Source organism: Molossus molossus, unplaced genomic scaffold (assembly GCF_014108415.1).
Source record: "Molossus molossus isolate mMolMol1 unplaced genomic scaffold, mMolMol1.p scaffold_m16_p_23, whole genome shotgun sequence".
In the NCBI taxonomy this organism is placed as follows: Eukaryota; Metazoa; Chordata; class Mammalia; order Chiroptera; family Molossidae; genus Molossus; species Molossus molossus.
Genome location: NW_023425359.1, coordinates 23,428,637 through 23,453,711, shown reverse-complemented (window position 1 = coordinate 23,453,711; position 25,075 = coordinate 23,428,637). Strand labels below are relative to the sequence as shown.

Genomic DNA, 25,075 nt, shown 5'->3' with positions numbered 1-25,075 from the left:
ACGTTAAGTTTAAGACTGCAACGTAACTACCGTTTTACACAAGTGGGATAAGCCAGTACCCCTTCCCGACACTGTACTCGTAATTTAGTTTGTGGTGTCGCCTTACGGTATCCACGTCGGCACCTAAATTCAATAACATCATTTGTTTTAGAATAAATTTTTTTCTCGTATGACCACTGTAACTCTATGTTGTGTTTTTCCATGATTTCTTTGGATACTACACAGGGCTCTGAAGATAAAAAAAAAAAGAACATAAAATGTTAATTACAGTACAAATATTTTCCACATGATTTTCGACTTTCATGTAGATACTTCTACGCAGATCCAGACATTTATTTTTGCAACCTGTCCAAACCAACTCACTAAAAAGCCATCATTTAGATGTAAATAATTCAAAATGATTAATGATGTTAAAACGAGATACTATGTGTAATGTCTCATAATTAAATGTTACAATCAAAGATTATACTGTCACTAATATGTAGAGGTTCCATTAAAGAATCACTGAAGGGGGTGGGTGATGGTAGAAAGGGTTTAGGGAAGATAAATGATGATGTAAAAAAATAAAGTAAAGAAAAAATAATTATTGTTGTTGCTTAAAAATTTTTCAAACTTTATTTCTTCACATATTACTGTTTGTTGTCAAGCAACCAACAGAATGGTAACTAGTCTATCAAAGATCTATTATAAACAGCAAAACATCACATTCATCACACAGATTTCCCAGAATCCACGGGATTACTGAAGTCCTCACCTAAGCATTTTGGTGGTTCTGACCACTTTCCATCCCGACATGTTATTGTCCTGTCTCCCTGCAGTTCGTAGTAGGACTGGCACCGGTACTCCACCAAAGATCCTGGAGCATAGACTTCGGGTAGATTTGTGATACTGTCTCCATTGTCAATAGAAGGAGGGGGCCCACATTGCCCTTTGGAATCTAAAAAAATAGATATTAGTAGAATTGTTGAGAGATCAGGAGATTTTAAGGTAATTTTTGATTGGGGGAAGCTACACTCACCTCCTCCCATCTAAAAATCGATTTTCAGTTAGTTATAGAACAATCAACCTGAAAAGGGAAATGAAAGACAGCTGAACAGGAGGATTATAACCAAGTGTTTACAGAAGAAGCTGCACAGAGACTGGTAAGAAGGGCAGAGACGCAGAGAGGGCTGGTCCCCACACCTGCAGGGGTGGCTGAGAGGTATCTGGGCTACAAAGTCTCCACAGAGGAGCCTGGGGTCCCCCCCCCTGCGGAGATTCTAAAGGAAGCGCAGTGGAGGCTGGAAGAGGAGCAGGCAGAGCATCTGCAGTGAACCTCCTTGGGGGTCTGTGTGCCTGGAAGAGGAGGGGTCTGCTAGAATCCCAGGTGCTCTACTCAAGGACAAGGCACCGGCTCTTGCTGTCAGACACTCGCCCAGGGCTCCAGTAGAAGGAAGGTGACCTAGGGCATTCGGGAGTCTCAAAGAGAAAATCTGGACGCCATGCCCCAGGGAGAGAGATGGAGCTTCAGCCACTGAGGTCCCTTGTTGGGTCCCGATCTCACACCACCCTCAAGTGCTAACGCCCAGGGTCGAGCACTCCTATTCCTACAGCACCAGCCTGAGGAGAGGACTAACCTGGACCTCCTTCTGCTGAGAACAGCACCCTTCCGAGCTCGAGTCCTATACAAAGGTCTGTTGGATGCACCATCAGGGACATTTGGGGCACTCTTTTCCTGTGAAGCTCTTGGCAGACCTCAACACTCATTGAGCTGTGTGCTTGTGGAATGGAGGCCAGTCTTTCCTCCCTCCTGTAGGCTGGGCTGGCACCACCCCCAATGAAAGACTAGTTTCATCTCTCTTCCTGAGTCCCGATGCCTCTGCCGCGCTGAGTTGGATCCTGCACTGGGGATAACTCAACAGCACCCAACCTGAACCTACCAGGCTCCTCCTGGGGCATCTGGAGTTGATGATTCTGGCAGAGACTGAGTGGTTTGTCTCTGGAGTAGGCGCCACTTTCCCATATTGAGTGTGTGACCACGTGGCCCCTAAGTAGACAACACACTAGAACCATGTTCCTACCCCCAGTTGTCCCACCCGATTGATCAAGTGCCGCGTGGAAGTGTCTGTGGGCTGCCGACAGCCTGGACCCACAGCCGCGGTCTTGTGCTGGAAGGCCCTGGAGAAGACCAGGCACTCTCATGGTGAGGGTGTTCTGACAGGTGGAGGTGAACATCAGGGAGCCGGAGATTCTTCATTGATCTTCCTCCAGCTCAGAGCAGCAGGAAGCCTTGCCCTGTCTACAGCCTGATCCCTCTGCACACCCTGGCCCAGTACACACACCTCCAAACAGTGAAGGGTTTGGTGGGTCCTGACAGGGAGCCCAAGGCTGCTTATACACAATGTCAGACATTGACTTGTACTAAAACTTTGTCCAAGTGGACCCAGAACCAACACAAATAGTGGTGTGATTCAGACCTCACCAGAGCTTGACCTACGTACCCAAACAGCAGCACACTGAAAGGGTGATTGTGATTGTCACAAGACCCTGTGGTACAACGTGTCTGAGGGAACAGTCCCTGCAGTGCCACTCATACAAGCTGACCGAAGTGCGTCCTTATAGTCAGCCATCCAGAGGGTTACGTCCACCCACTATAGGGGCCAACAGTGTTCAAGACTTAACTATAATGGGAGGGCACACATAACACTCACATGTTTCTGAAGCACCTAGTTCAGTTGATCTGAAAGATTGTGTCATTGATCCCTAGAAAACACCTACATTATAAAACCTTCATTATAAGTTTGCGAGTTATAGAGACTTACCAAAGAACAGAGAGAAACCCAAACAGGCAGACATATTGGGGAGAGAAAGAAATATGCCATAATTTCAAAAAAAACAAGAGTAATCTCCCCCCGCCAAAAGAAACAAATAAGTAAAATGGAAGCAAACAAATTCCAGATGCAGACTTTAAAACAGTGGATATAAATACTCGCAGAGCACTCTGGGGAAGAATGGGTGAACTCAGTGAAGAATTAAACAAAGAAATAGGAAGCATTAAAAAAAACATGGAAAATAAAGAACCATTCAAAAATGAAGAATACAATATCTGAAATGAGAATACAACAGATAGAATCAATGGTAGGTTAGATGAAGCAAGAATCGAATCAGCGATTTAGGGGACAAAATAACAGAAAACACCTGGGCAGAGCAACAAAAACAAAAAAGGATTTAAAATAAAAAAGGAAAGTCTAACAGACCGCTGGGACAACGTAAAGCATAACAATATCTTCATCATAGGGATATCAGAAGGAGATGAGATTGAAGAAGAGATCAAGTGCCTGTTTGAAGAATAATGGCAGGAAACTTTCCTAGCCTGGTGAAGAAAAAGGACCCACAAGTCCAGGAAACACAGAGAGTCTTGCACAAGAAGAATCCAAGGAGACTCATACCAAGAGTCATCATAATAAAAATGGCAAAAGTTAAAGATAAAGAGAGAATATTAACAGCAGTAAGAGAAAGATGGGTAGTTACTTATGAGGGTGCTCCCATAAGGAATCTGCTGATTATTCAACAATAAAATTTTGGGCCAGAAGGGATTGGCTTGAAATATTCTAAGTCATACAAAGCAAGAACCTACAAAAATGACTACTCTATCCAGATAAGCTTTCATTTAAAATTGAAAGCAATATGAGAGTTTCCCAGACATACTTTATTACCACTAAACCAATACTACAAGAAATATTAAAGGGCCTGTTTTTAGAAGGAGAAAAATATAAAAAATGAAAGAGGAACATACATATAAAACCTAAATGGCAATATATAAGCACTGATCAGTAACACTTTTAAATGTAAATTACTTAAGTGCTCTAATCAAAAGATATAAGATAGCTTATGGATAAGAAAACATGACCCATAAATATACTGTCTACAAGCTACCCACCCACTGACTGATAGTGAAAAAATGGAAAAAAACGTTCCATGAAAACGAAAATTTTAGAAAAACTGGGGTAGAAAAACTTATATTGGAAAATAGTCTTTAAAACAAAGGCCGTAGTAAGAGACACAAGACACTACATAATGGTAAAGGGAGCAATCCAACAAGAATATGTAACCCTTGTAAGCACTGATGCACCATACATCAGAGCACGTAAATATATAAAGCAAATCCTGCAGAATATAAAGGAAGAGATCCACAGTAATGCAGTCATAGTAGGGGATTTTAACACTCCATTGGCATCAATGGACAGATCTTCCAGACAGAAAGTTAAACAGGAAACAGCAGGTTAAAGTGACACACTAGATCAGTTCAATTTAATTGATATCTTCAGAGTATTTCTCCTTAAAGCGGTGGAATATATATTCTTTTCAGGTGCACAAAATTTTTTTTTACAAATAAACCACATGTTAGGACACAACACAAGTCTCAGTAAATTTAACAAGATTGAAAGAAATTATGTCTTGCATCATGTCTGACCAAAGTGGTATGAAAGTACAAATTCGTTGGATTCAAAACCAATATTCAGAAATGGATGGCATTTTCATACACCAATAATGCAGTGTCGGCAACAGAAACTAAGGAAACGATCCCAGTGACCGTTGTAACAACAACGACAAAAACAACAACTAAAAAAGGTAAGTAGGAATATATTTAACCAAGGAGAAAAAAGACCTGTATTCTGAAAATTATAGGATACTGAAGAAAGAAATCAAAGAATGTACAAAGAAATGGCTTAATTTTCCAGAGAGAATTTTCCATGGTTCCAAGTCCTCTTTTAATGTGGTCAAAGCTTTCATACAATAAACCTACCTCATTACTCATTCAGTCCATAAAAAGAATTGGACTTCAAGCACCATCATTTTATTTGCATTATTTTTCATTCCCTAGGAAATACTTCATTACATACATCAACACATTTTGTCCCTGTATATATTCTCTATAACTGGGCGAGGGAGAATCAGGGGCCCTACCTTTGCACTGAGGTGGTTCTGTCCAGTTCCCACTTAAACATGTCACTTCTACATTCCCAAACGGGTGCAGAGCTTTCCTGCATTCATAGCGTACGGTGTCCCCAGAGCGATACCGAGTCTTCTGGTTCTGTATGAAGGCATTCTCCACTGTGGGGGGACTGCCACAGGAAACATCTGGTGAAACAGAAACGGGGGGTGGGCCGGGAGAGAGGAGCCGACGCACCGATATGCATTTATGCATAACCACTGACACAGTCAACAGTGTGGTGAAGTCAGGGAGGGGATGGGGGACGGGGAGGAGGGGTCCATGGGCTAGAAGAGGGGAACATCAACAATACTTTCAACAACAAAGATAAATTTTAAAAGGAGAATAAGAAAAGAATGGGTCTCTAACGTAATGATCCTTTAGAACTCAAATCAACAAATGAGAATCCAATATATTTCTGGGGATTTAAAATCAATAGTTAATCCATCATTAACACTGAATATTTTCATAAAATTACATGTAGGATATTGGAAACATGACATAAAGCCAACATGTTTTTTGTAAGAGTGAAGCTTCTAATCTTCAATTCTTTTCCCACCCTTTCTTGAAGTTTACTAGACATTCTTGGGCCAATGACAATTTATAAAAAGACAAAGAAAAGAAGAATGAAAAGAAAATTGCTGTTATTTTCTGGACCATTTTCTTTAAGTTCATTAAATTAAGATAACTGACATAAATTGAAAATAAATTGATAAACATAGTCACTCATAATAAAGAGATTATTTGTATCAGAATTTGGTTTGCAAACATCATGTTTTAGAAATGTAATTTTGGCCCTCAGAGTAATAAGCACAGTAGCCACTTCCTTAGAGAATGAGTCTAGAATTAACCTGCTTTGAGGAATGCCATACAGTTGAAGGCAGAAGGTCATCACTGACATGATCCAAACAGAAATGGAGGGAAACAGGAGACCATCTGTAATGTTCCAACACGCTCCCCAGGAGCCCACGTGCTCCAGGACAGTGCAGTGAGCAGGATGGAGTCACGTGACACTCGTGGTATCAGGTAGTGAGAGGCGGAAGCTACTCTCCCAACAATGTGTGTGTGGAATGTGCAGGAACTGCCACAACAGGGTCAGGGTGACAACCCCGAGGTCTCTGATGCTGAGTCTGCGTGAGCCTGTGAGTTTGCATTTGCATTTCTACCCATTCCCCGGAGATACCGATGCAGCTCTTTGAGGGACACACTCTGAGAACTACGGGCTCTAAGTCCACCACTGAGGGCACATCCATCCCTCCATGCTAAGGCAGAGCCTTCCTTCTTCAGGCCAAGACTGGAACCTGTGTCCACTTTATAATGATGCTGGAAGCAATTCTGTATCATGTTACTTAAGACACATAAAGATACATTTGAAAACTTCATCATCTTACCTCTGCACAGTGGTTCCCCTATCCACCTGCCGTCCCTACACTCCACTGAACTAGATCCGTCCATTTCATAATCGTCTTCACACCTGTAAGCTACTTTGTCTCCAGGCTGATACAATGTCTTTGTCTGGTGTGTGAGTTTGGCATTACGAAAGCGAGGTGGGTCAGAACAAGTGGTTTCTGAAAACAACAACAACAAAACATATACGCATTTAGTAAATCTTTAGAAATACATATTGGCCAATAATTATACTCTGGAACAATCAGTACATACTTAACTAATACACACTGTTCAAGATTTTTCTTAAAACTTGAAATGTTAGCAGTCTTGATTTAATTACATTGAGGGATTCTACATTTATCGAGAATGTTACATGGAAATGATGGTTTTAAAAGCCTGAAAAGATGGGCATGCAGGTGATGCTTGAGACCCAACTTCTTACATCCAAGTTCTTGTCTGTCCACGCAGGACACCTATAGTACACAAATATTTCTGTGTTTGCTTCTGTCCAAATTAGTTTCCCATAATTACATCAAACATCTCAGGAAATTATATACTGAAAAGGACACAACGAATGAACCAACAGTGAAGTGATAATGAAGAGACTAAGGAGCACAGACCAGCTGTGACACAGGAAGAGCAATGAGATATCTGGGAATGTATATGAGAGCATCTGGACAAGGAACACAGAGGATGCCAAATGAAATAATTAGAGTCCTCTTAGCAAACTTCTCAATTGTCTCAGCCTATTAATTCTCAGCCAGATTCCAGAGCTTTGCAGAGATACTTTGTTAAATTCTAGAATTGTCGCAGGTTTAAATTTATATCATAAAGTACTGATTAAAAATATTTATTAGCCTTAGAATAAAATTAAACACACTATACTTGTGCATTCTGGTGGGTGAGACCACTGTCTTCCTAAACATTCTACAGATGCAGGTCCATGAGTTGAAAATCCTTCGAGACATTTGTATGTAACTGTATCTCCATATTGATAATGGTCTCCTGTGTTAAGTAAGACAGCATTGGAAATCCGAGGTGGTGTTCCACAAGGGAGTCCTAAAAAACATTTAAAAAAGAATAACTGGGTATTTCACTAACTGTGACATTTCTTACATACACTGTGTGTCATATTTGGTACCTTGATTTGAACAAAATGATCACACAGGTGCTAAATTCACACCACAGAGAAGGTGCCCAAATGCTTCCTAAAACCCCCCTTATGGCAAGCGTCCAGCTGAGAACTTGAGCAAGAACTTTAAATAAACATGTGAACATATTTAAGAGAGACTATAAGTGCTTCTCTAACCAATCACGAGTAATACAAAGAAACGCATGAGAATTCATCATCTTAAGAAAAGTCTCATATGTAAGAAATAGAAGGGATATTGTAGGCAGAACATGAATTAAAAAAACCCTGTGGCAAAGCCTCCACTATAACCCACATGAATATGTAGGACTATGAGTAGGTATGCTTGTATGAACAGGTAGGTATAATTTCACTGCACTTACGGTTTTAGTAGGAAAAAACACAAGAACTGAAAGTAATTTCATAATGTACCAATAAAGTTAACGGGAACAGGGTTGTTTCTACAATTGTTTGGTGCAATATGTTAATATAGAAATGACATCTAAACATGTACATGGGTCTGTATATTTATAAATCTAAAGAATTACATCTCAGGACTTTGATGGCAATTGATTACTTAAATAAACTGTACCAAAGATAGAATTTGCATGTGGTTGCGGGCCCTACCCTCACACTGCGGAGGGGCACTCCACTGTCCCAGGTGGCACGTTATCTTGTCGTTCCCAGGTATCCTGAAACCATCTTCACAGACGTAACGCAAGGTGGTGCCGTGTGCATATCGCCCGGGCTCCCGTGTTTCTTCTCCTTCTTCTTCTGATCGAGATGAATTGAGGTGTCCATGTTCTATGTTAGGTGCTTGAGAACATGGAGTTTTTTCTATATGACAACAGAAGTTAAAGGGTCAACACTAAGGTGATGTTTAAGTAGAAAAACCAAACCCAATGCTGTTTGCGGTTTTAAAATAAGGATAACTGGAACAAATTAATTATTTAATAACTACAAATAATTGAAACATGCAGATATATGTCTCCATTAAACCAATACTACTATCCATTTGTTCTATTCACCCCACAGTCTCCCCCTGTTCCTCTTGGGGAGTAAAATACACATAAGAGAGACTGTATCCCGTATGTCCACAGTAAGCCAAGTGTCTGTGTGCATCCACGTTAGACGTGAAGCACTGCTGACTGATTCTGCACCGGGTTGTACTGTGCTGTTTCCGGTGGAGTGAAATGGATGCAGAAAGGGGGCTTCATCTTGTTCCTTCACACAAAGCACCAGGGAGTGTCCCCTCATTTGAAAGACAGTTGTAAACCCAGGACGCACTACTGACCGACACAGCGTGGGACTGACTGCCAAGTCCCATTCCTGCACACCATTTCTTCTCCTCCCTGAATCAGAAAACTTTCTTGACAGAGAACAGCGATCTTTTCTCCTTCTTGATAATTCACTGTAGTTGTCACCCTTTGCGATCCGGGAATCTGAGGTGGGGGTGGACACCTTGGTACTTCTAAAAATATTAAAATTAGATTTCTTGAGGAAAACTCATACCTTAAAAATATTTTAAAATAATCCAATAAGTGAAATGGCTGGTCACAATACATCTTAAAAGATCAAATTCTAATATTATGTCTATGCTGACCAATGCACAGGATATAGTTAATATTTAGAAACAGTGTTTTGGTTATTTTTAAATTACCTTCCAGCTGCGAAATTATTTCTAATAATACATAGTTAATGAAAACGTTTAAGAGACAGAGAGACTGTTTCCACGCGGTACGAAGAAACAGCACATTTTGGAAGTTCATCCACACGAGCTCACCTGTGCAGGTCACTTCCGGGTCCCATCTTCCGTTGGTGCAGGTTGAGTGTTTCTTCTCTGACTTCCTTCCACAAATGTAGTTAACTCTCTCATTATGGTCATAGACATTCTTCTCTGGCAGGTTTGTCTCACGTGCCATGGACTTTGTTAATTTACACTGTTTAACTTCATTTGTGTCTACAATGAAAATATTCCATTGAAAACAGTGTCTATGAAAATACAAGCAACTAACATAGAAAATAACTCTAGAGTTCACATTACAATGAAATCAGAATTTAGGTCTATAAAACCCACTAGCAAAGTTATTCCTGATCATGTTGCATGAGATGGGCTCTATTAGAAACATAGTCCTATACCTAGTATTGAAATTTCAGAGAAGAATAACCATCCTAAAGACATTTTGCACTTTGGGGACTGCAGGAATGTAGAGGTTCACTTTCTTGTCTGATCTACATAGTCAACAGTCATCACATGTCTAAATTTGCTCCCATTTGAGATTTGTGAAAATTTTCATATCCATTTATTTTCTGATCTCAAATATCTCTATATTATTTTTAATCTGTAATCTTAAAATGGTAGAAGAAAAAAATTATCTGTGGAAATAGAATATATGTATTTGTTTAATTACATTTTTCAATACATTTAATGTAAAATAACAAGAGAAGTTGATCATAGGTGTAGTGTATTGAATGTGAATATTTGAGCATAGTTTTGTCATGATCACAAAAACTGGAATATGAAATTGGGTGTTAAACTATAACATATTTTGTATATATATTCTTAGAATCTTTGAGAAGCTATTTTTACACTAGATCATCCTATAATCCAATAATATTGTAATGCCATACTAATACATTTTTGCTGCCTTCAGGATGAGTTATGAATAGACTATAACATTCATATATAAGTATATATTTCCGATTGCAATGTAGATGGCCGAAATTTTTTAATTTGACAAGATATCAGTGTAGGTTTTAAGGAATATTTGTCAATAATTTGTTAACAATGAGAGTTAAATGAGGTTGAACAGAACAAGGAAAAGTCAAGTAATTGGCCAATGAAAAGTAAAGATTTTGCAACGCAACCTAGAAAACACTAAAATAAAGGAGACTGATTTAAAAGAGACAAGAGGCTTGAGGAAGAGTCTTATTTTTAGGACTGGTCCAGAGTGTTCGGAAGAGAAAACGAATATTCTTCTTCAAGAGATGAAAACTGAGGGAGGACTTGTAGCCAAAAGAAGGTGTGATTATGAGTCCTACCATGATTGGTTCTGAAAGAATTTCCTTATTTCTTGGGAGAAAATAAACTTCTTGAGAAAAGTGAAAAACTAGATTATAGGGAGAAACAAAATAAACATGGGAGGAGAAAATTTTAGTCACATGTCGATATATAAGGAAAAATTAGCTTCACACATAAAAATAAACAATGTTAATATCAGAGACAGATACATAAAATTCTATTGTGTCTACTCATCTTTTTCTGTAGACACTATTGAACATAAACAGGCAATGTTTGGATTCATAGTAATCTACAATGTGACATTTTCAATAATATCTCTAAATTAAAAAAATATGGTTGTGAGTAGAATTTTACAATAAAACTGTTAAAATATGCAAAATTGCATTTTTAAAAATTAAATGTCAATTTTAGAAGTGTGCTCTCACCAATGCACTGAGGTGGTCGGGTCCACACTCCCCTGATACACGTCATTGAACTAGGACCAACCAGTGTGAATGCTTCGTTGCAATTGACCTCTACTGACTGTCCATGGTGAAAGGGAGCAGGTGCTTCGGACGCGACATAGCCGTGATCAAGGACAGGTACAGCCTCACATGTACTGTTCTCCTCTGTGAAGATGCCACAAACACATATTTAAAATGTAACTTATGTGCTTATAGGAATATAAACACAAAGTGTTCACTGAAGTCCAATACTGATATCTTGTATACATTACCAACACACATAGGCAAGGCTGTCCATTCTCCATCGACACACTGGATTTTCCTAGAGCCCTTGATCAGATACCGGGGGTTGCACACATACTCCACAACTTCACCATGTTCGTATTCACTTTTCGGTGTGTCTGTAGCTTTCCCATTGAGGAGTTCAGGACGTAGATCACACGGTTTTACTTCATCTACGGTAAAAATATTGTGTACTCAACAGTTAAATTGTCTATTTTACAACTTAAAATCCAGTAAGATGAAGAGAGATGATCTTTTCATGTATTACTTATCACCTAATTTAATACAGTGTGCTTGGGAAAGGAAAAAGAATGGTGTTTACACCAGATTCATGTCTCCCAGTCCTGTTACTTATACCAAACCAGTGAATGGAAAGTATATTTAAGCCCAGAAATATGAATATATTATAGACAGTCTAAAAATATATGCAAACCAATGAACAAGTATGATTGTGTAACTTATAGCGATATTTACATTCCCTGGAAACATTTAACAAAATCCATTTGAAATAACACTATCCTTGCAGGCAAGAATTTGATCAACACATTTTAACTCTTAAGTTATTTATGGGATGAACTGACTCCAAGACACTTGAATACCGTTTAGAGACACTGATGGGAACCTGAGGTGAGGCGCGTGCTGAGTTGCCCAGCACTAGTGGTGGAATGGTACAGGAACACAGGACCACAGGGGTCTCTGCAGCATCAGACACAGTACGTCTATCTATGGACACTCCCAGTTCACAGTTCAAAACACAGTGGAAGATTAATTCCATAAATAAGGAAATCTGAGGTATCTACTACCCAACAAGGTTACTTCTGGCTGAACCCACTGGAGTATAGACACACTGGAAGCCAACCGAAAATTAAGAAGGAAAAATGTTGATATCCAAAGTCTAATTCTTGTTTGAGCATTTGTAAAATAAATATTCACCTTTACATGTTGGAAGGTTAGGGGACCATCCAAAGTGGTAGCACTGAACCGAATCTGGTCCAAGAAGTTTAAGTCTAGGTCTGCATGAAAATTTCAACACGTCTCCAACAACATACTTCTCTTTCCGGGGATGAACAATTAAGTTATCCTCTATATCTGGAATGGTGCATTCTTTCTCTATGGGAAGGTTAAACAATTAATGAGTATATAATTAATCAACGCCAAAGTAATCTTTCTATGTCATGCAAAAATAAGTTGCTGGATTTGCATATACAGAGGGGCACCAGATAAATGCTCTCCCTGGAAAAGTATTATGTCTTAGGCTTGATAGGTCCTTCAAATGTACATGGGATGCTTGAATAGCAACATGTGTGTCCTGAAATCTTGTCTGTCAAATCAACTTGCTTACAGTGGCTCTGATTTCATCACTGACACTTATAAAATTAAATGTTACATTTCTGGTAGGAGCAAAACAAAACTATGCCCTCACATTTAAAAAATTAAATGGTACAATCATAAATTACATGCTCACATAAATATTGGTATTTTTGTTTACCACACTTGGGGCACCAGGAAAGTCCGAGTGGCATTTACTTAGAATAACATCTTAACTCTTTAGGACCCATCTCTGCCTGCACATCCAGGGCCATCTGGTCTCCCTCTGCCAACCCAGACTGCAGTGTTGTGGTCTTCGACTATTTTCAAGGAGGTCAAGGTGCTCTTGATGTCGCATGGTCCTGAATGGTCCTCTCTCTCTCTCTCTCACTCTGAAATCTCTCTTTTAAACCTTTTCTCCTCAGCCTTGTGCCCTGGCACCCGGCCCCCAGGTACCACTCACTCTCACTTGACCTCGTCTCTTACATCAAAGGGAAGCAGAACGATCAACTCCTGCTTCTCCACAGCATTCGATTCACCATCGCTTTCCCTCCCATCCTCCTGGCAGACAGTTGGAAGGAGCTCTATCGCCACAAAGCCTGGGACTTCCACAGGAGCCCTGGTTCCCTGTCCCCCCCGCCTTGCCAGGGACCCCCTACCTCACGTACAGGTCCCTGCCTGCTTCCCTCTAGACCACAACGTCCTCAGTGTTCAGAGAGCTCTTGTGTCTCATCTTATTCAAAGGACTATTTCCCTTCGTGTATCGTTCCAGGTAGCAATATTCTCACCTCCTAGTCCCTGCCACAGCCAACGTCTTGCAAGAGTTATGTGCACATACTGTTCTTCTATTCTTACTCATCATGTTCCTTCAGCAGGTACTAGGTGGGTTCTACTCCATCTACCTCATCCACAACTGTTTCTGTAACACTTCTTGATGGCTTCTATGTAGCCAAATCCACCATCGTTTGCTTGCCTTCCAACTGGATATATCAACTGAACTAGAAATATTTGCCACTCTTTCTGTCGTAATAATGTAATTAGATTAGAATTTTTTGACTTTATTGTATGGTAGCACTGTGGGAAGAATTTGATACACAGAATGCAGTCTACTAACCAGAATAGTTTTTTCTTAAATACTGGCATGCTTGTCAATAGTGAGACATTTTACAGATAAGGAAGAATGAACACATCTTCAAATCAGCCTGCTTGTTGCCCTAAGATACATGCTTAGCAAATCGTGGGATGGAAACGGCACCCATCCACATGGACCCCAAGAAATTCACTACTAATTCATCTATTATGCTTCCTTTTTCTTAAATCCTTTCTTGTCTCCCCACCTATGACAACATTCATTCCAACATTCTTTGCTCCTGATTTTCTGAATCCTCTTTGTCTCTCTCTGTACTTTGGTCTGTATTCCTCTTCCGTCTGACATCTAATATCAGAGAGCCTCAGGGCTCTGTCTTGATTCTCTTCTTTTTTGTTCTATATTCCTTCCCAGTGAGATCTCATTGTTCAGGTGTTGGTAACATCACATGCAGATCTGGTTAGTCCTAAACAATCAACTCTGCAGTTCAAAACCCAATTCTGATTGCCCACCAGCAGCTCAACCATCATGTGCCCAAAACTTTGAGATATCCTTCTCAAAGTGCTCTTTCTACTGCCCACCCCACCTTACAAAAAGTCATCGCCATTTACCTGGTTACTTACAAAAAAATTAAAAATAAACATCGGAGTGCTTGATTATTCCTGTCGGACACCCACCATTCAGTAACGTTACCTGTGTTTGCTGCCACCAAAATGTTTCCCAAACCTGTGCTCTGCTCTGCATCTCCTCAGCCTCCCTCTAGCCCAACCCCAGCGACAATGCTCCCATTCCTCAGTACAACGCCTGACGTCTCCCAAACAGTGTTCTCTCTTCAAAGCTTTCCACACACTGTCACCTTGAGTGGGACTGCTCCGCACCCACTCCCTTGCCCTCAGACTGAAGTTCCATTTCCAACCTGGGAACTCAGACCACGAATCCACAAATATAAAGGAGATTCATGTGACTATCCACAGAACTATTCAGAATCGGCAAATAAAGAGGTCTTCTGGGCACCTGCAGAAACCCACACTGCAGCTGGGCAGTGGAAGCACAGACTCGGGGGACCGCTGAGGAGGTTGTTAACAATCACAGTGTGGTCAGCAGTGCCCAGTTTTACATAATATAAGAGCTTGCATTCAGAAAAATAAGACAATTACACTTTATTCACAAATTATGGTGTATGTGGACCACTAGGTTCAATAGATTTTTATCTTTGGCTTAAAACACCTTCTCCTCCATATTTACATGAAATCAGAAGGAGACACCTTAGTTTTAAACACTGTTCGTGAAAAATAATTCTCCACTATTTCAATGGGTTAAAAATAAAACACTATAAGCAAATTCTGTTCATTCTGATAATCCTGAAAAAGAGTACTTACCCTGACAGGAGGGGGTACCAGACCAACCACTGTCACCACACACTATGAAGCCTGTGGTTTGTCCTTCTTGATTTTTATATCCATCCTGGCATTCATAGGTCAACCTGTCATTGACCTTGAACCACGGGCCACCACTTTTGGCTCTGGCATTCATAAATACTGGCATAGCACAAGATTCTAGTGCATGATAGAATTGAAAATTTCAGTTTCCATATTAGGTCACGGACATTAAATTGCGTTCAGTTGCATCGCAAGGGAAAAAAGCTTTATCACTTAGTATATGCTAAGAAATTGTATCACATAAAATAATCTAACAATACCAGTGATAAATCATTGTCCTAAAATTGTTACTCATCAAATAAACATATATTTCTACACAGCAGTTTTCCTAGAATTTAAATAATCTAAAAATTGTTTTAAAGAATATTTTTCTCAAATCAATTATAATGAGATATTTATTCCATGCTAGCAATAAAAGAAGCCATAACAGATGAATTGCCCTTTTTTTAGCAGAGCTGTTAAGTATTTTGTGAATGCAGAGGCAAACTTATTAGTCGCTGGGACAAGCATGCCAGAGGAAAGGAATTGGTTCAACAAAAAAATTAGTTTCCAAAAATGAGCGTACATTTTTATGCATTCTAGAAAACCTTACTTTAAACATACAAATTTTTAAAGCTAAGATACTAATTTAGTCTTTTTAAATATTTCTTAATGTTTGGATATTCTTTAATACTTGTCAAGACAGAATGTAGAAATAGTTCTAGGTATATAATTAGTATAAGAAAGTAAAATGTTAAAATGTAGTCTCAATTTTCACTAACACTATACTGGAGTGATGTTAATAAAGGTTTAAATAGTTTACCTGAAATTTTGTAACATATTATGTAGCCAGCTAGTTTGAAACTTTAAAAAGATAAAGGAAACCTATAATAGTAAAAATAATAACAGATATATTTCTTTCTTTCCAAATACGAGTGCTGTAGTGAATAATTGGTCACAAATTACTCTAAGATAAGTTTGCGGTGGAAGCAACCGTTATCATTTACTTTGAACTAGCTCCCATAGTTAAGAACAGAAATTATAACATGAAAATAATAGAAACGGACATTTAAATATGCACTTTACTTAAAGTAAATAAAAATATCACTGCGTGGCATTGGGATGAATGAAATAAGAAAACACTTTTTAAAAACAGTATCCTAAACATCCAGGTAGTAGAGCAGAGAAATTTTCAACACAGTAGAATCCGGTCTGTATACTCTTTGGCCGTGTCCACTAACTGCATGTTTCAGTGGGTGTCCCAAAGGGAATGATTTTTCAGAAAGGACCTACCTTACAGTCTCAAACACATAAATGACACAGGTGAGATTATACCAAAATTATGTGCTAGGATTCTATATTTTCACTTAAAAATTTAACTTTTATGTCTAGGGTCAAACACGCTGACATAAAAGTCTGATCCCCTAAAAACAGGGACAACAGGCGAAGTTCTCAGCTAATAGCAGAGGAGCCGTCATCAAAACACAGGAAAAGCTCCCTCCCCCCTCTGCCAATCACAGGGTGTTTTCTGGTGGAAACACCTTGAACTAAAGATGGACTTATATCTACACTAACAGTAATTCATTTTAAAAGGCATAATTTGCATGTTTTCTCAAAAACTTTTCATTCATCTTTTCAAAGAGAACTACGTTACCTTCTGTCACGCCAAGAAAAAGAATTCAGTTCAAGGTAACTTTGGTTTAACAGTCATTAATATAATGAACTAATTCATCAAGAACGACTTACTAATGCATTTGGGTTGCTCTGACCATCCGCTGCGGAGACAGGTTATAAATCCTGATGTTTGACCCGCTTCTGTTCTGTAACCGTCTTTGCACTTATATTGTGTTTGTTTGTGTAAGAGAAATGAAAGTTGAGATTCAGAAATGAATCCATTCTCAATTTTTACATCTGATTTTGAACACATTTCTAAATGGATAAGAGCATAAGGAGAACAAAAGCACGTGGTCACTAAACATTTTAATAAGAACTCAAACAATATTACAGCAAAAAAAATAATTTGTAGATGAAAACATGTTAAAAAAAAAAAGTGAATTATCCGTTGAATAGTGTCAGAGAAATTAAGCTATGAGTTTCTGAAAATATTGAATCAACAAAAACTATGCTTGCACCTAAGCAGGATTAAAATACTCAGAATGCCCTCTAAGGAGCATCAGAACCTGTTTGTCTGGTGACACTGGCATCTCCCAGCATGCAGAGCGCTCCCCCAGGGCTCCTTGCCCAGGACCGACCTGTGTGCAGTATTGCTAAGAGCTGGAGCTTAAGTGTTCTCAGCACGTGAGAAACAGTGGGAACTGTGAGCTACGCATGTGCTCCCTCGGCTGAGCTGGTGCTCCTTTCTCAACCTGTGCAAATAACAGAACAGAGAGCTGTGCACTTCACGCGTATGTATTCCCATTTTTCAGTTACCAATTGGAAATATTAAAAATATGAGCCGTGGCCCAATAGAAAGCAAACTCTGGAGAAAACGTATAGAGTTGAAAAGTAGTTCATGACAAACATTATAAAAATGGAGAAACAGAAGGAAAGAATAATGAGGGTGCCAGCCATACTGACGAGGAAACTGAAGCAAATCTAGGGCAGCAGCCTCGTGAGGCACATGGACACCTCACGCCTGCCCGCAGCGCCCAGAGACCCAGGAAAGCGACGTGAGCTCTAGTCTCCTGTCGGCTTCACTGGGAGGAGGGATTTTCCAGGGTACAGCACAGGGAGACACCCCAGCACCACAGGTCAGTCATGGTGAACAGAAGAAACAAGATCAGTGCTCCCAAAGAGGTGACATCACGAAACTTGAATCGAATGAGCGGAGTGGAGAGAACTGTGGGATAGGAGAGCCCTGCAGATCTGCACAGCGTCCCTCGATGCTATGGCGGAATATGTCCCAGCACAGTGCAGGGCGACCCCACAGGAATGCGCAGAGAATCACTCCCAGAGGAAGAACTACCAGGAAACAAGAAATGTCAGATTCCCAGGGCACACAGCCCTAGAAAAATATTCATGTTTGTTCAGTCCCATTGGAAAGACGTCTTTAAACACAAATCATTTAGTAGAGAGACCAGAAGAGGCCGTATTCATTCGTTCATATTCTGAGTAAACTATTCTGTGTGAAGGCTCCCCACGCCAGGCTTATAAAAAGAAACTTGAGTGGTTCGAGTTGACACTAATGACCTTCACCTTCCAAAACAAAAGACAAGACCTGTAAGACTCGAGGTCCAAGCCCAAATCCCCAAGAGGCACACGGTAGGGGAGGGGTAACTCAGGGAGCTGGAAATGTTGATCTGGCCTCTTCAATACATCCCATCTTGGATCTTTCTGCTCCAATGGTGTGTGAACTTCTCTGTTAGATTCCTGGACCCCCACAAAGATGCTCCCACCCAGCGGTGAGTGTCATACTCGGTGTCCTTTGTGGGGAAGACCACAGAAGGTCTGATCTGCCATTTGGACACCACACCCTGTTATTACAGAATTCCTCATTGTGGTGTGTTGGTGTGTTGTTTTTTAATTTCATGTGTACCAACAGGCTTCTTTAATTGGCTAACTCTATGTCAAAAACTTGGCGTTTCCACTCATTCACAGGTGAAAAACTAGTCACATAGGTCTACTAGCAAAACAAGAGCAGGTAGCACCTTTTGCCACAGTTATCACAGGTGTGTCCTGGAAAATCCCACAGACGGATCTCAGGGCACTTTTCTTACCGACACGCATGCATCTGGGCGGAGGGGACCAGCCACCCTCTGTGCAGGTCATGGTAGTCTGCTGGTCTTGGAGACTGAAGCCACGGTGGCAGTTCACCAGGACAGATGCGCCCTGGAGGTGAGTTTGTGGATAATATGGATAATCTCCATGTTCCAAATAGTTGAAAACACACTTTCCTAAGAATGACAAAATAATAATGAAAAATCATAAATTTCGTTAAAATAATACATTAAAATTATCTTTATAAGAGTTAAATTAGAATGCAGAAGGATCCAAACATAACATGCAAATTAAGAAAGTCTGTAGGTGCTATCACATGTCCTTTTAAAAATCACTATGAAATGTTATCTTAGTTTTCACAATTAAACTATTTATAAATGACATAGGTATTCTCGTAGAGTCTATTTTCATCTCTCATGGTTTTAGGAAGAACCTTTGGGAGAGAAGAGTCCTATGTTGGTCTCTGCTCATAGAAGTCATCCCTCCACCTGCTCTTGTCACCCAGGCTCAAGAGTCCTCACTGTGTGTCGCTCTGTCCACTCTGAAATATCTCCATACACGGGGTGAAGAGGGGACTCACGGAGGCAGGGCACTTCCGGTGACCATCCTCGTGTTGTGCAAGTAATGCGACCCCAGGTTTCTTTTGAAGGAGGCACGAAGTTGTAATCACAGGAATAGTAAAACCATTGTCCTACACGTGCTGGAAAGTATGATCTATAGCTATCTTCCCTATACAGCCGTCCATGTTTAATTTCGGGATATTCACAGGGCTTAACTTGCAATGGAAAGAAAGAAACAAACAACATAAGTAATGTTTTACTTGAACAGAGATCAAACGAGAGATAAATGGTTTCATCCGAGAATTACATTCTTTTATTAACATAATAATACTCATTTCATTAGGGTTTCTTGGACAAGAAAAATTATAATCTTCAGGTGATGTAAATAATAGTTTTCTGATCATTTCACAATGTATTGTGATACTGAATCATTATATTGTGAACCAGAAACAAATATAATGCTTATGTCAAATTTATCTTAATCAACCAATCAATAAACAATCATGTCCCTGGTAATTGTTATGCACACTATGGTCTATTTCATGTGGTATGAAACTGTTTCAAGTGTCCTCTTTAAGGGGATCATACTTTCAACATTCATTTGGGCTTGGCCTTGAATTAACACTGAGGACACTGACCTATTATTTCTATCATTCCATTTTTCATTCATGGAAGATGTAGCTTCAGTGTGGAGCCCTTGACAATGACACATGAAGAAATGCATGTGACTGTAGCTACAGAATCCTCCTGAAAAGGGCAAAAGCAACACCTCCAGAAATTAAATCCCTTGTGGAACTGAGTGGCATCTCGTGACATGTGATGGTTCTAGAAAACCAACAATGTCTCCCACAGGCCTGCCTCCTACAGGGAACCCAATTCCCCTCCCCTGGAGTGAGGGCTGACTCAGGGAGTCTCCTCTGAAGGGCACGTCCAGCCGAGGTGACAGTGTGTGTCCAGGTCGTGAGCACCATGGACGCGTCCTCCAGGTCTCCGAGGTCCCCAGCTCTGGGGAAGCGAGCTACCATGAAGATGCCCGGGTGGCTGGTCACTGAGGCTCTGCTAGAACTCGGGGCCCCCCCTGGGAAGCACATCCTGCAGCCCGGCCCAGCCTCTGCCTGCAGCCTGGGCAGCTTCCAGGGCAGCAGCGGGAGTGACCAGAGCCGGCCGCCCAGCTGCTCCCACATCCCGACCTGCAACCCCTGAGACCCAGAGCTGTGGACTGAAGGCCGTATGTTGGGGGAAATGGTGACGCAGAGGTCACACCTGATGTAGTAGGGGTTAAGTGGTACAGTTCTTACTCAATGTTTTTTTCTTTTTCTTTATTGAGTTTTAGAGAGAGAGGAAAGGAGACGGAGAGAGAGAATCCTCAATGAGAGAAAATATCGACTGGCTGATCCTGCATGCCCCCCTACTGGGTTGGACCCACAACCTGGGCATGTGCCCTGACCATGAATCGAAGTGCTGACCTCTTGGTGCAGGGGTCGACGCTCAGCCACTGAGCCACACCTGCCAGGCTTACACAATGTTTTAATTCACATTTGAAAATTAGTGAGAGAAATATGTATTCATACACACATATACACATACTTAACATTAGACAGCTAAAATTCATTTTATTGACAAAGATATGCCTATGATATTAAGTCGAACTGGCTCCTTTAAAAGTAAAGATGCCTCTAGATTCTCTCTGCTTTAGGAGGCAGCCGATTGATGTTCCTCTCTCACATCTCTGTTTCTCTCTCTCCCTTCCTCTCTCTCTAAAAAATACAACAAAATCAATGAAAAAGGATTAAATCCTTTCGGCTTTACATTCTCATTGAGGCAAAGATTTGGACTGATTAGGTTCCCATTACATTTAAGAGAAGTAATTTCAGAATTAAGAAGCAGGTCAAGATATGCCGGCAACTTACAGCTACATCTTGGAGGAGGATCCCAGCCTATAGGAGTGCATTTTGCAGTATTTCCTCGGGGTGGGGGATAGAAGCCACTTTTACAGTCGTATGTGATTACATGTCCCAGTCTGTACCTGGTCCTGTCAGGAGTGTAGTGACTGTTTGCAAATCTTGGAGGATCACATGTAACTTCTGAAAAGAACAAGGACACGTGGATCATGGACAAATCACTGCCCATGAAAACAGTCACGTACAGGAGAATAAAGCGGTGTCATATTTTGACTCGCCATCCAGCAAAATGGCACAGAGATGAGCACAGCGGCTGTCCGCCCACCCCCGGCCCCCCTCACACCCCGCCTGGAGTGCTGTGCCCTCCCTCCGAATCCCTTTCCCCAAGGCCACCTCCTCCCTCCTCGTGCTCCCTGTGTGGCCATGAGCTCAGCGTCCACCTCTGCAACTGCGCTTCCTCTTCCCGCACGGCCTGGGCTAGTGCCGTCCTCCCTCTCCTCCTTGCCCTGAATGCGGCAATGCAGTGCGGGGGGCAGTTGTATGTTTCTTTGTAGGAAGGAAGTTCTAACAGCCGTTGCGTGAATTTTTATCTTTCTTTCCCACTGGAGTAGTGATTACACAAAGACCCAGAAAGGCCATGTCTCTGTGTTCTGATTCTTACAACTAACAGAAAGAGCAGAGTCCCATATGACCTACACTGGAAGTGGGTGCGGAGAGGAAATTCAATTGAGTTCATGAGGCTAATGATATTCTGGAACATATTTTTCTCAATGTAATGGGATAAGCTTGTCCAGGGTTCAGAAAAGCTTTTAGACAAAGGACCAGATAAAAAGTCTCTATTGCCACCACTGAGCTCTACCTTTGTGTGAAAAAAGTAGCAACAAATATTAATAAACAAATGGAACTGGTTGTGTTTCCATAAAACTTGTTTCCAAAGGGGGGGCAGGCTGGATTTGATCTGCGTTCTATACCCTGAACCTGGTCTATTCTAATTTATAAAGCTCCTTCTCTCAGTCTTCAAAATAATTTTTTTATCAGCTTTGTTATATTTTACAACGAATCAACTTGCAATACTACTTTTATAATAAAATACAATACCTTTTTTTCAATTCAATTAACTAATTTGTTTTTCCAACTTTGTTCAGGAAGAACTGATGGATATAATTGCATGTATTAAATGGTGGAACATGATGAATTGATAGAAATATACATTGTGTTAAGATGACCAAGACTGAGATAATTCATACCATGCTTTTTAACTATTGTGGAAATGTTATATAACCATTTATACTGGTGTCGTGTTGTGTTGTCTTCTGGACTCAGAACCTGTGGTGGACATTCAGCATTGCCTAAATATGACCCTCATTTACTTCCTATTCTCTCTCTCAGAGTAAGTGACCAATAGTCTTATTTTACTCAAGTCACCTAACATAATTGCACTTCACTGATAGATAATAAGTCTTTACTTTCTCAGAAAACAATTGAGACAACCAGCTATAGGTTTTCCAGATCTCTCTAACTTCTCTTTTAGGTTAGCTGTACCTTTTCTGAACTTGAACCTTTTTTTTCAGACTTTGACGATAAGATATTATTTTATATTCAAGCAAACTTCTCAACCTGTTCATGTTCCCTTGGGTCACAAACCATTGTTCATCCCCTCCATCTGTCTTATTTTGTCAACTAAACTCTCTTTAATGGAGGCACATGCTTCTCCAATATTAACCTCCTTCTCTCAACCCTTTGTCCAAGTTTAGCTAAACGTACTATCTTTCTTTTCTGCTTCACTACCAAGATCCTTAAAATGCCATTTTATAATTGCTCTCTCCACTTTCCAACCTCACATCTATTTTTAAACCTATGGCTCTCTGGCTTCTGTCATCTCCCTTGTGATGGTGCCACTCTGGCCAAAGTCAGCAGAGTCCTCCCGTTTCCAAAGCCCCAAACTCTCTATATTCCACATGTTGTGGTGGCTGGTGTAGACTATGGGCTCCTCAATTGTTTGTTGAACGGAATAGATAAAAACCCTCTGCAATGTTCGACACAGTTGTTCACTGACTTCTTGAAGTTCTCCAATGCTTTCCTATTTTCTCCTACCGCTCCTTATCTCGGCATGAACAACAGTGTGTTAATTTGTTTATTCCACTACATTTTAGGCCCTGCCTACTCATAATTCATCTCCTACCACTTTCCACCCTGCTCACTGTGCTACCAACACAATAGCTTCTCTCTGGTCCTCACACACCAAGCTTACTCCTAACCGTGTGCAGTTTCCATTTCTTATTTCTTCAATGATTCCGCTCTGGACCATCCTATTCGTTCTTACCACCATCCCACAAACACCCTCCCTGAAGATCCGATGGATGTGTGGATATATAGCTCTGACTCAACGTGAGTATTTATCCTTGACTTTGTTGGTTTTCTCTTCACAGTCTCTGTGTGATTCAAGACACTTTTTATGATTAAAAAAGCTACTACTGTTATGTTAACAACTTCTTGTGGGAGATTCCAATCCATATATCCGACTTCAGCTCCATACTGGACAGGTCCATGTGCATATCAAACTTCTTATATGTCAAACTTAAATTATCATCTCTCTTTCAATATTTTAATTCCTGACCAAGGACCCCATGACAGAAGCCAAGTCTGCAAATGTACCCCAATTTTCTTCCTCCCATCACTCCAATATTCAGTCAGACACCACATTCTCTAAAGTTGTAATTCTTGGTTATGTATCTCTTCTTCTCCATACCACTCTTCTACAGTGTACCTTTAGTTCCTAGAGCCACTGTGGTAATTTCTCAATTGGTTTTAAATTCACACTTCATTCTGCCAGAGTAAGCTTTGATAACGTTTCTGCTGCTAAGGTGATAATGAATATACTTACATATATTAGCAATGATTATATTAAAAATAATAGAAAATATATGTGACCTCCTAAACACAAGTTTTAAGAAAAATATATCTCCAGTGTTGGATGTTAATTGACACTAACTTCAAATGAACCTTAATTATATTAATTTGTTCTCTCACTTCAGTCTGCCACATTTATCATATTTTCAAATTCCCATTGCAGTCCAGTTTTCATTGGTGGTAGCTAAACTTAACACCGATGTTTGAAGTCAAAAGCTACGAGATATATATAAAAACAAGTTTCACTGAGAAATCAACCAAATAATATCGGGAGAATTTTGTCCAATTAATATAGTGGAAGAACGCTGGTGGTTGTTTTCAAGCAGGGGGCATAAATTCCTTGACAACTTTCAATTCCCTACTTTCATAATCTCCATTAAAATAAATGGTGCTGATAAAACATTTCCAGGGCAGGTGCCTTTATCCAAAATAAGAACATCTCAGATTGTCCAAATGTGTGAGGCCACATTTTTTGTACCATTAGGGACAACCATTGAGATTTTAAATAAGAACGATAATTCATTACTAGCACTCTATGTTGTGACTCAGTAGAAAATCCAGTTCGTATAGGGATCCAAGGTGGTGTTTGTTTAGCAGGTCTTGGTATTTTTCATCATTCCTGTGTATGACTTGGACACGGAGACTGAAGTTTTGATACATTACACTCAAATAAAACCCTGACACAAATCATACACAGGAGATAAGTTAAGTTTTTTTTATCCTACATTATTTTATTTCAAAATTTCTTTTATTATTTAGTTTCTAATTCCTTATAGGTTTGGGGAAAATGAGTTCTTCACTATGGGCAAGTAGATCTTTCCATTGTGGCAAGACAAGGAGTATTTGTGACGTAATTTCTGAGGCACAGGGCGTGAAGTCCATTTAAACAATGCGCAGAATATACAGTGAACGACAGAGAAGAGAAATACGACGTTAC

General features: G+C 40.2%; 1 protein-coding gene across 1 annotated transcript in view; it reads right to left on the bottom strand.

Moving 5' to 3' along the window:
- Positions 1-25,075, bottom strand: part of CFH (complement factor H) — a 93,161-nt gene that overhangs the window by 52,687 nt on the left and 15,399 nt on the right. The window contains exons 7-20 of the mRNA XM_036277535.1: positions 21,238-21,411; positions 19,348-19,542; positions 18,767-18,943; positions 16,797-16,979; positions 15,012-15,188; positions 12,171-12,347; positions 11,228-11,410; positions 10,938-11,120; positions 9,274-9,450; positions 8,785-8,961; positions 8,118-8,327; positions 7,247-7,420; positions 6,364-6,540; positions 4,948-5,121 (exon numbers count right to left, since the gene is read on the bottom strand). Coding sequence (XP_036133428.1) covers positions 4,948-5,121; positions 6,364-6,540; positions 7,247-7,420; positions 8,118-8,327; positions 8,785-8,961; positions 9,274-9,450; positions 10,938-11,120; positions 11,228-11,410; positions 12,171-12,347; positions 15,012-15,188; positions 16,797-16,979; positions 18,767-18,943; positions 19,348-19,542; positions 21,238-21,411 — 2,538 coding nt within the window. The remainder of the gene's footprint in view (positions 1-4,947; positions 5,122-6,363; positions 6,541-7,246; positions 7,421-8,117; positions 8,328-8,784; positions 8,962-9,273; positions 9,451-10,937; positions 11,121-11,227; positions 11,411-12,170; positions 12,348-15,011; positions 15,189-16,796; positions 16,980-18,766; positions 18,944-19,347; positions 19,543-21,237; positions 21,412-25,075) is intronic.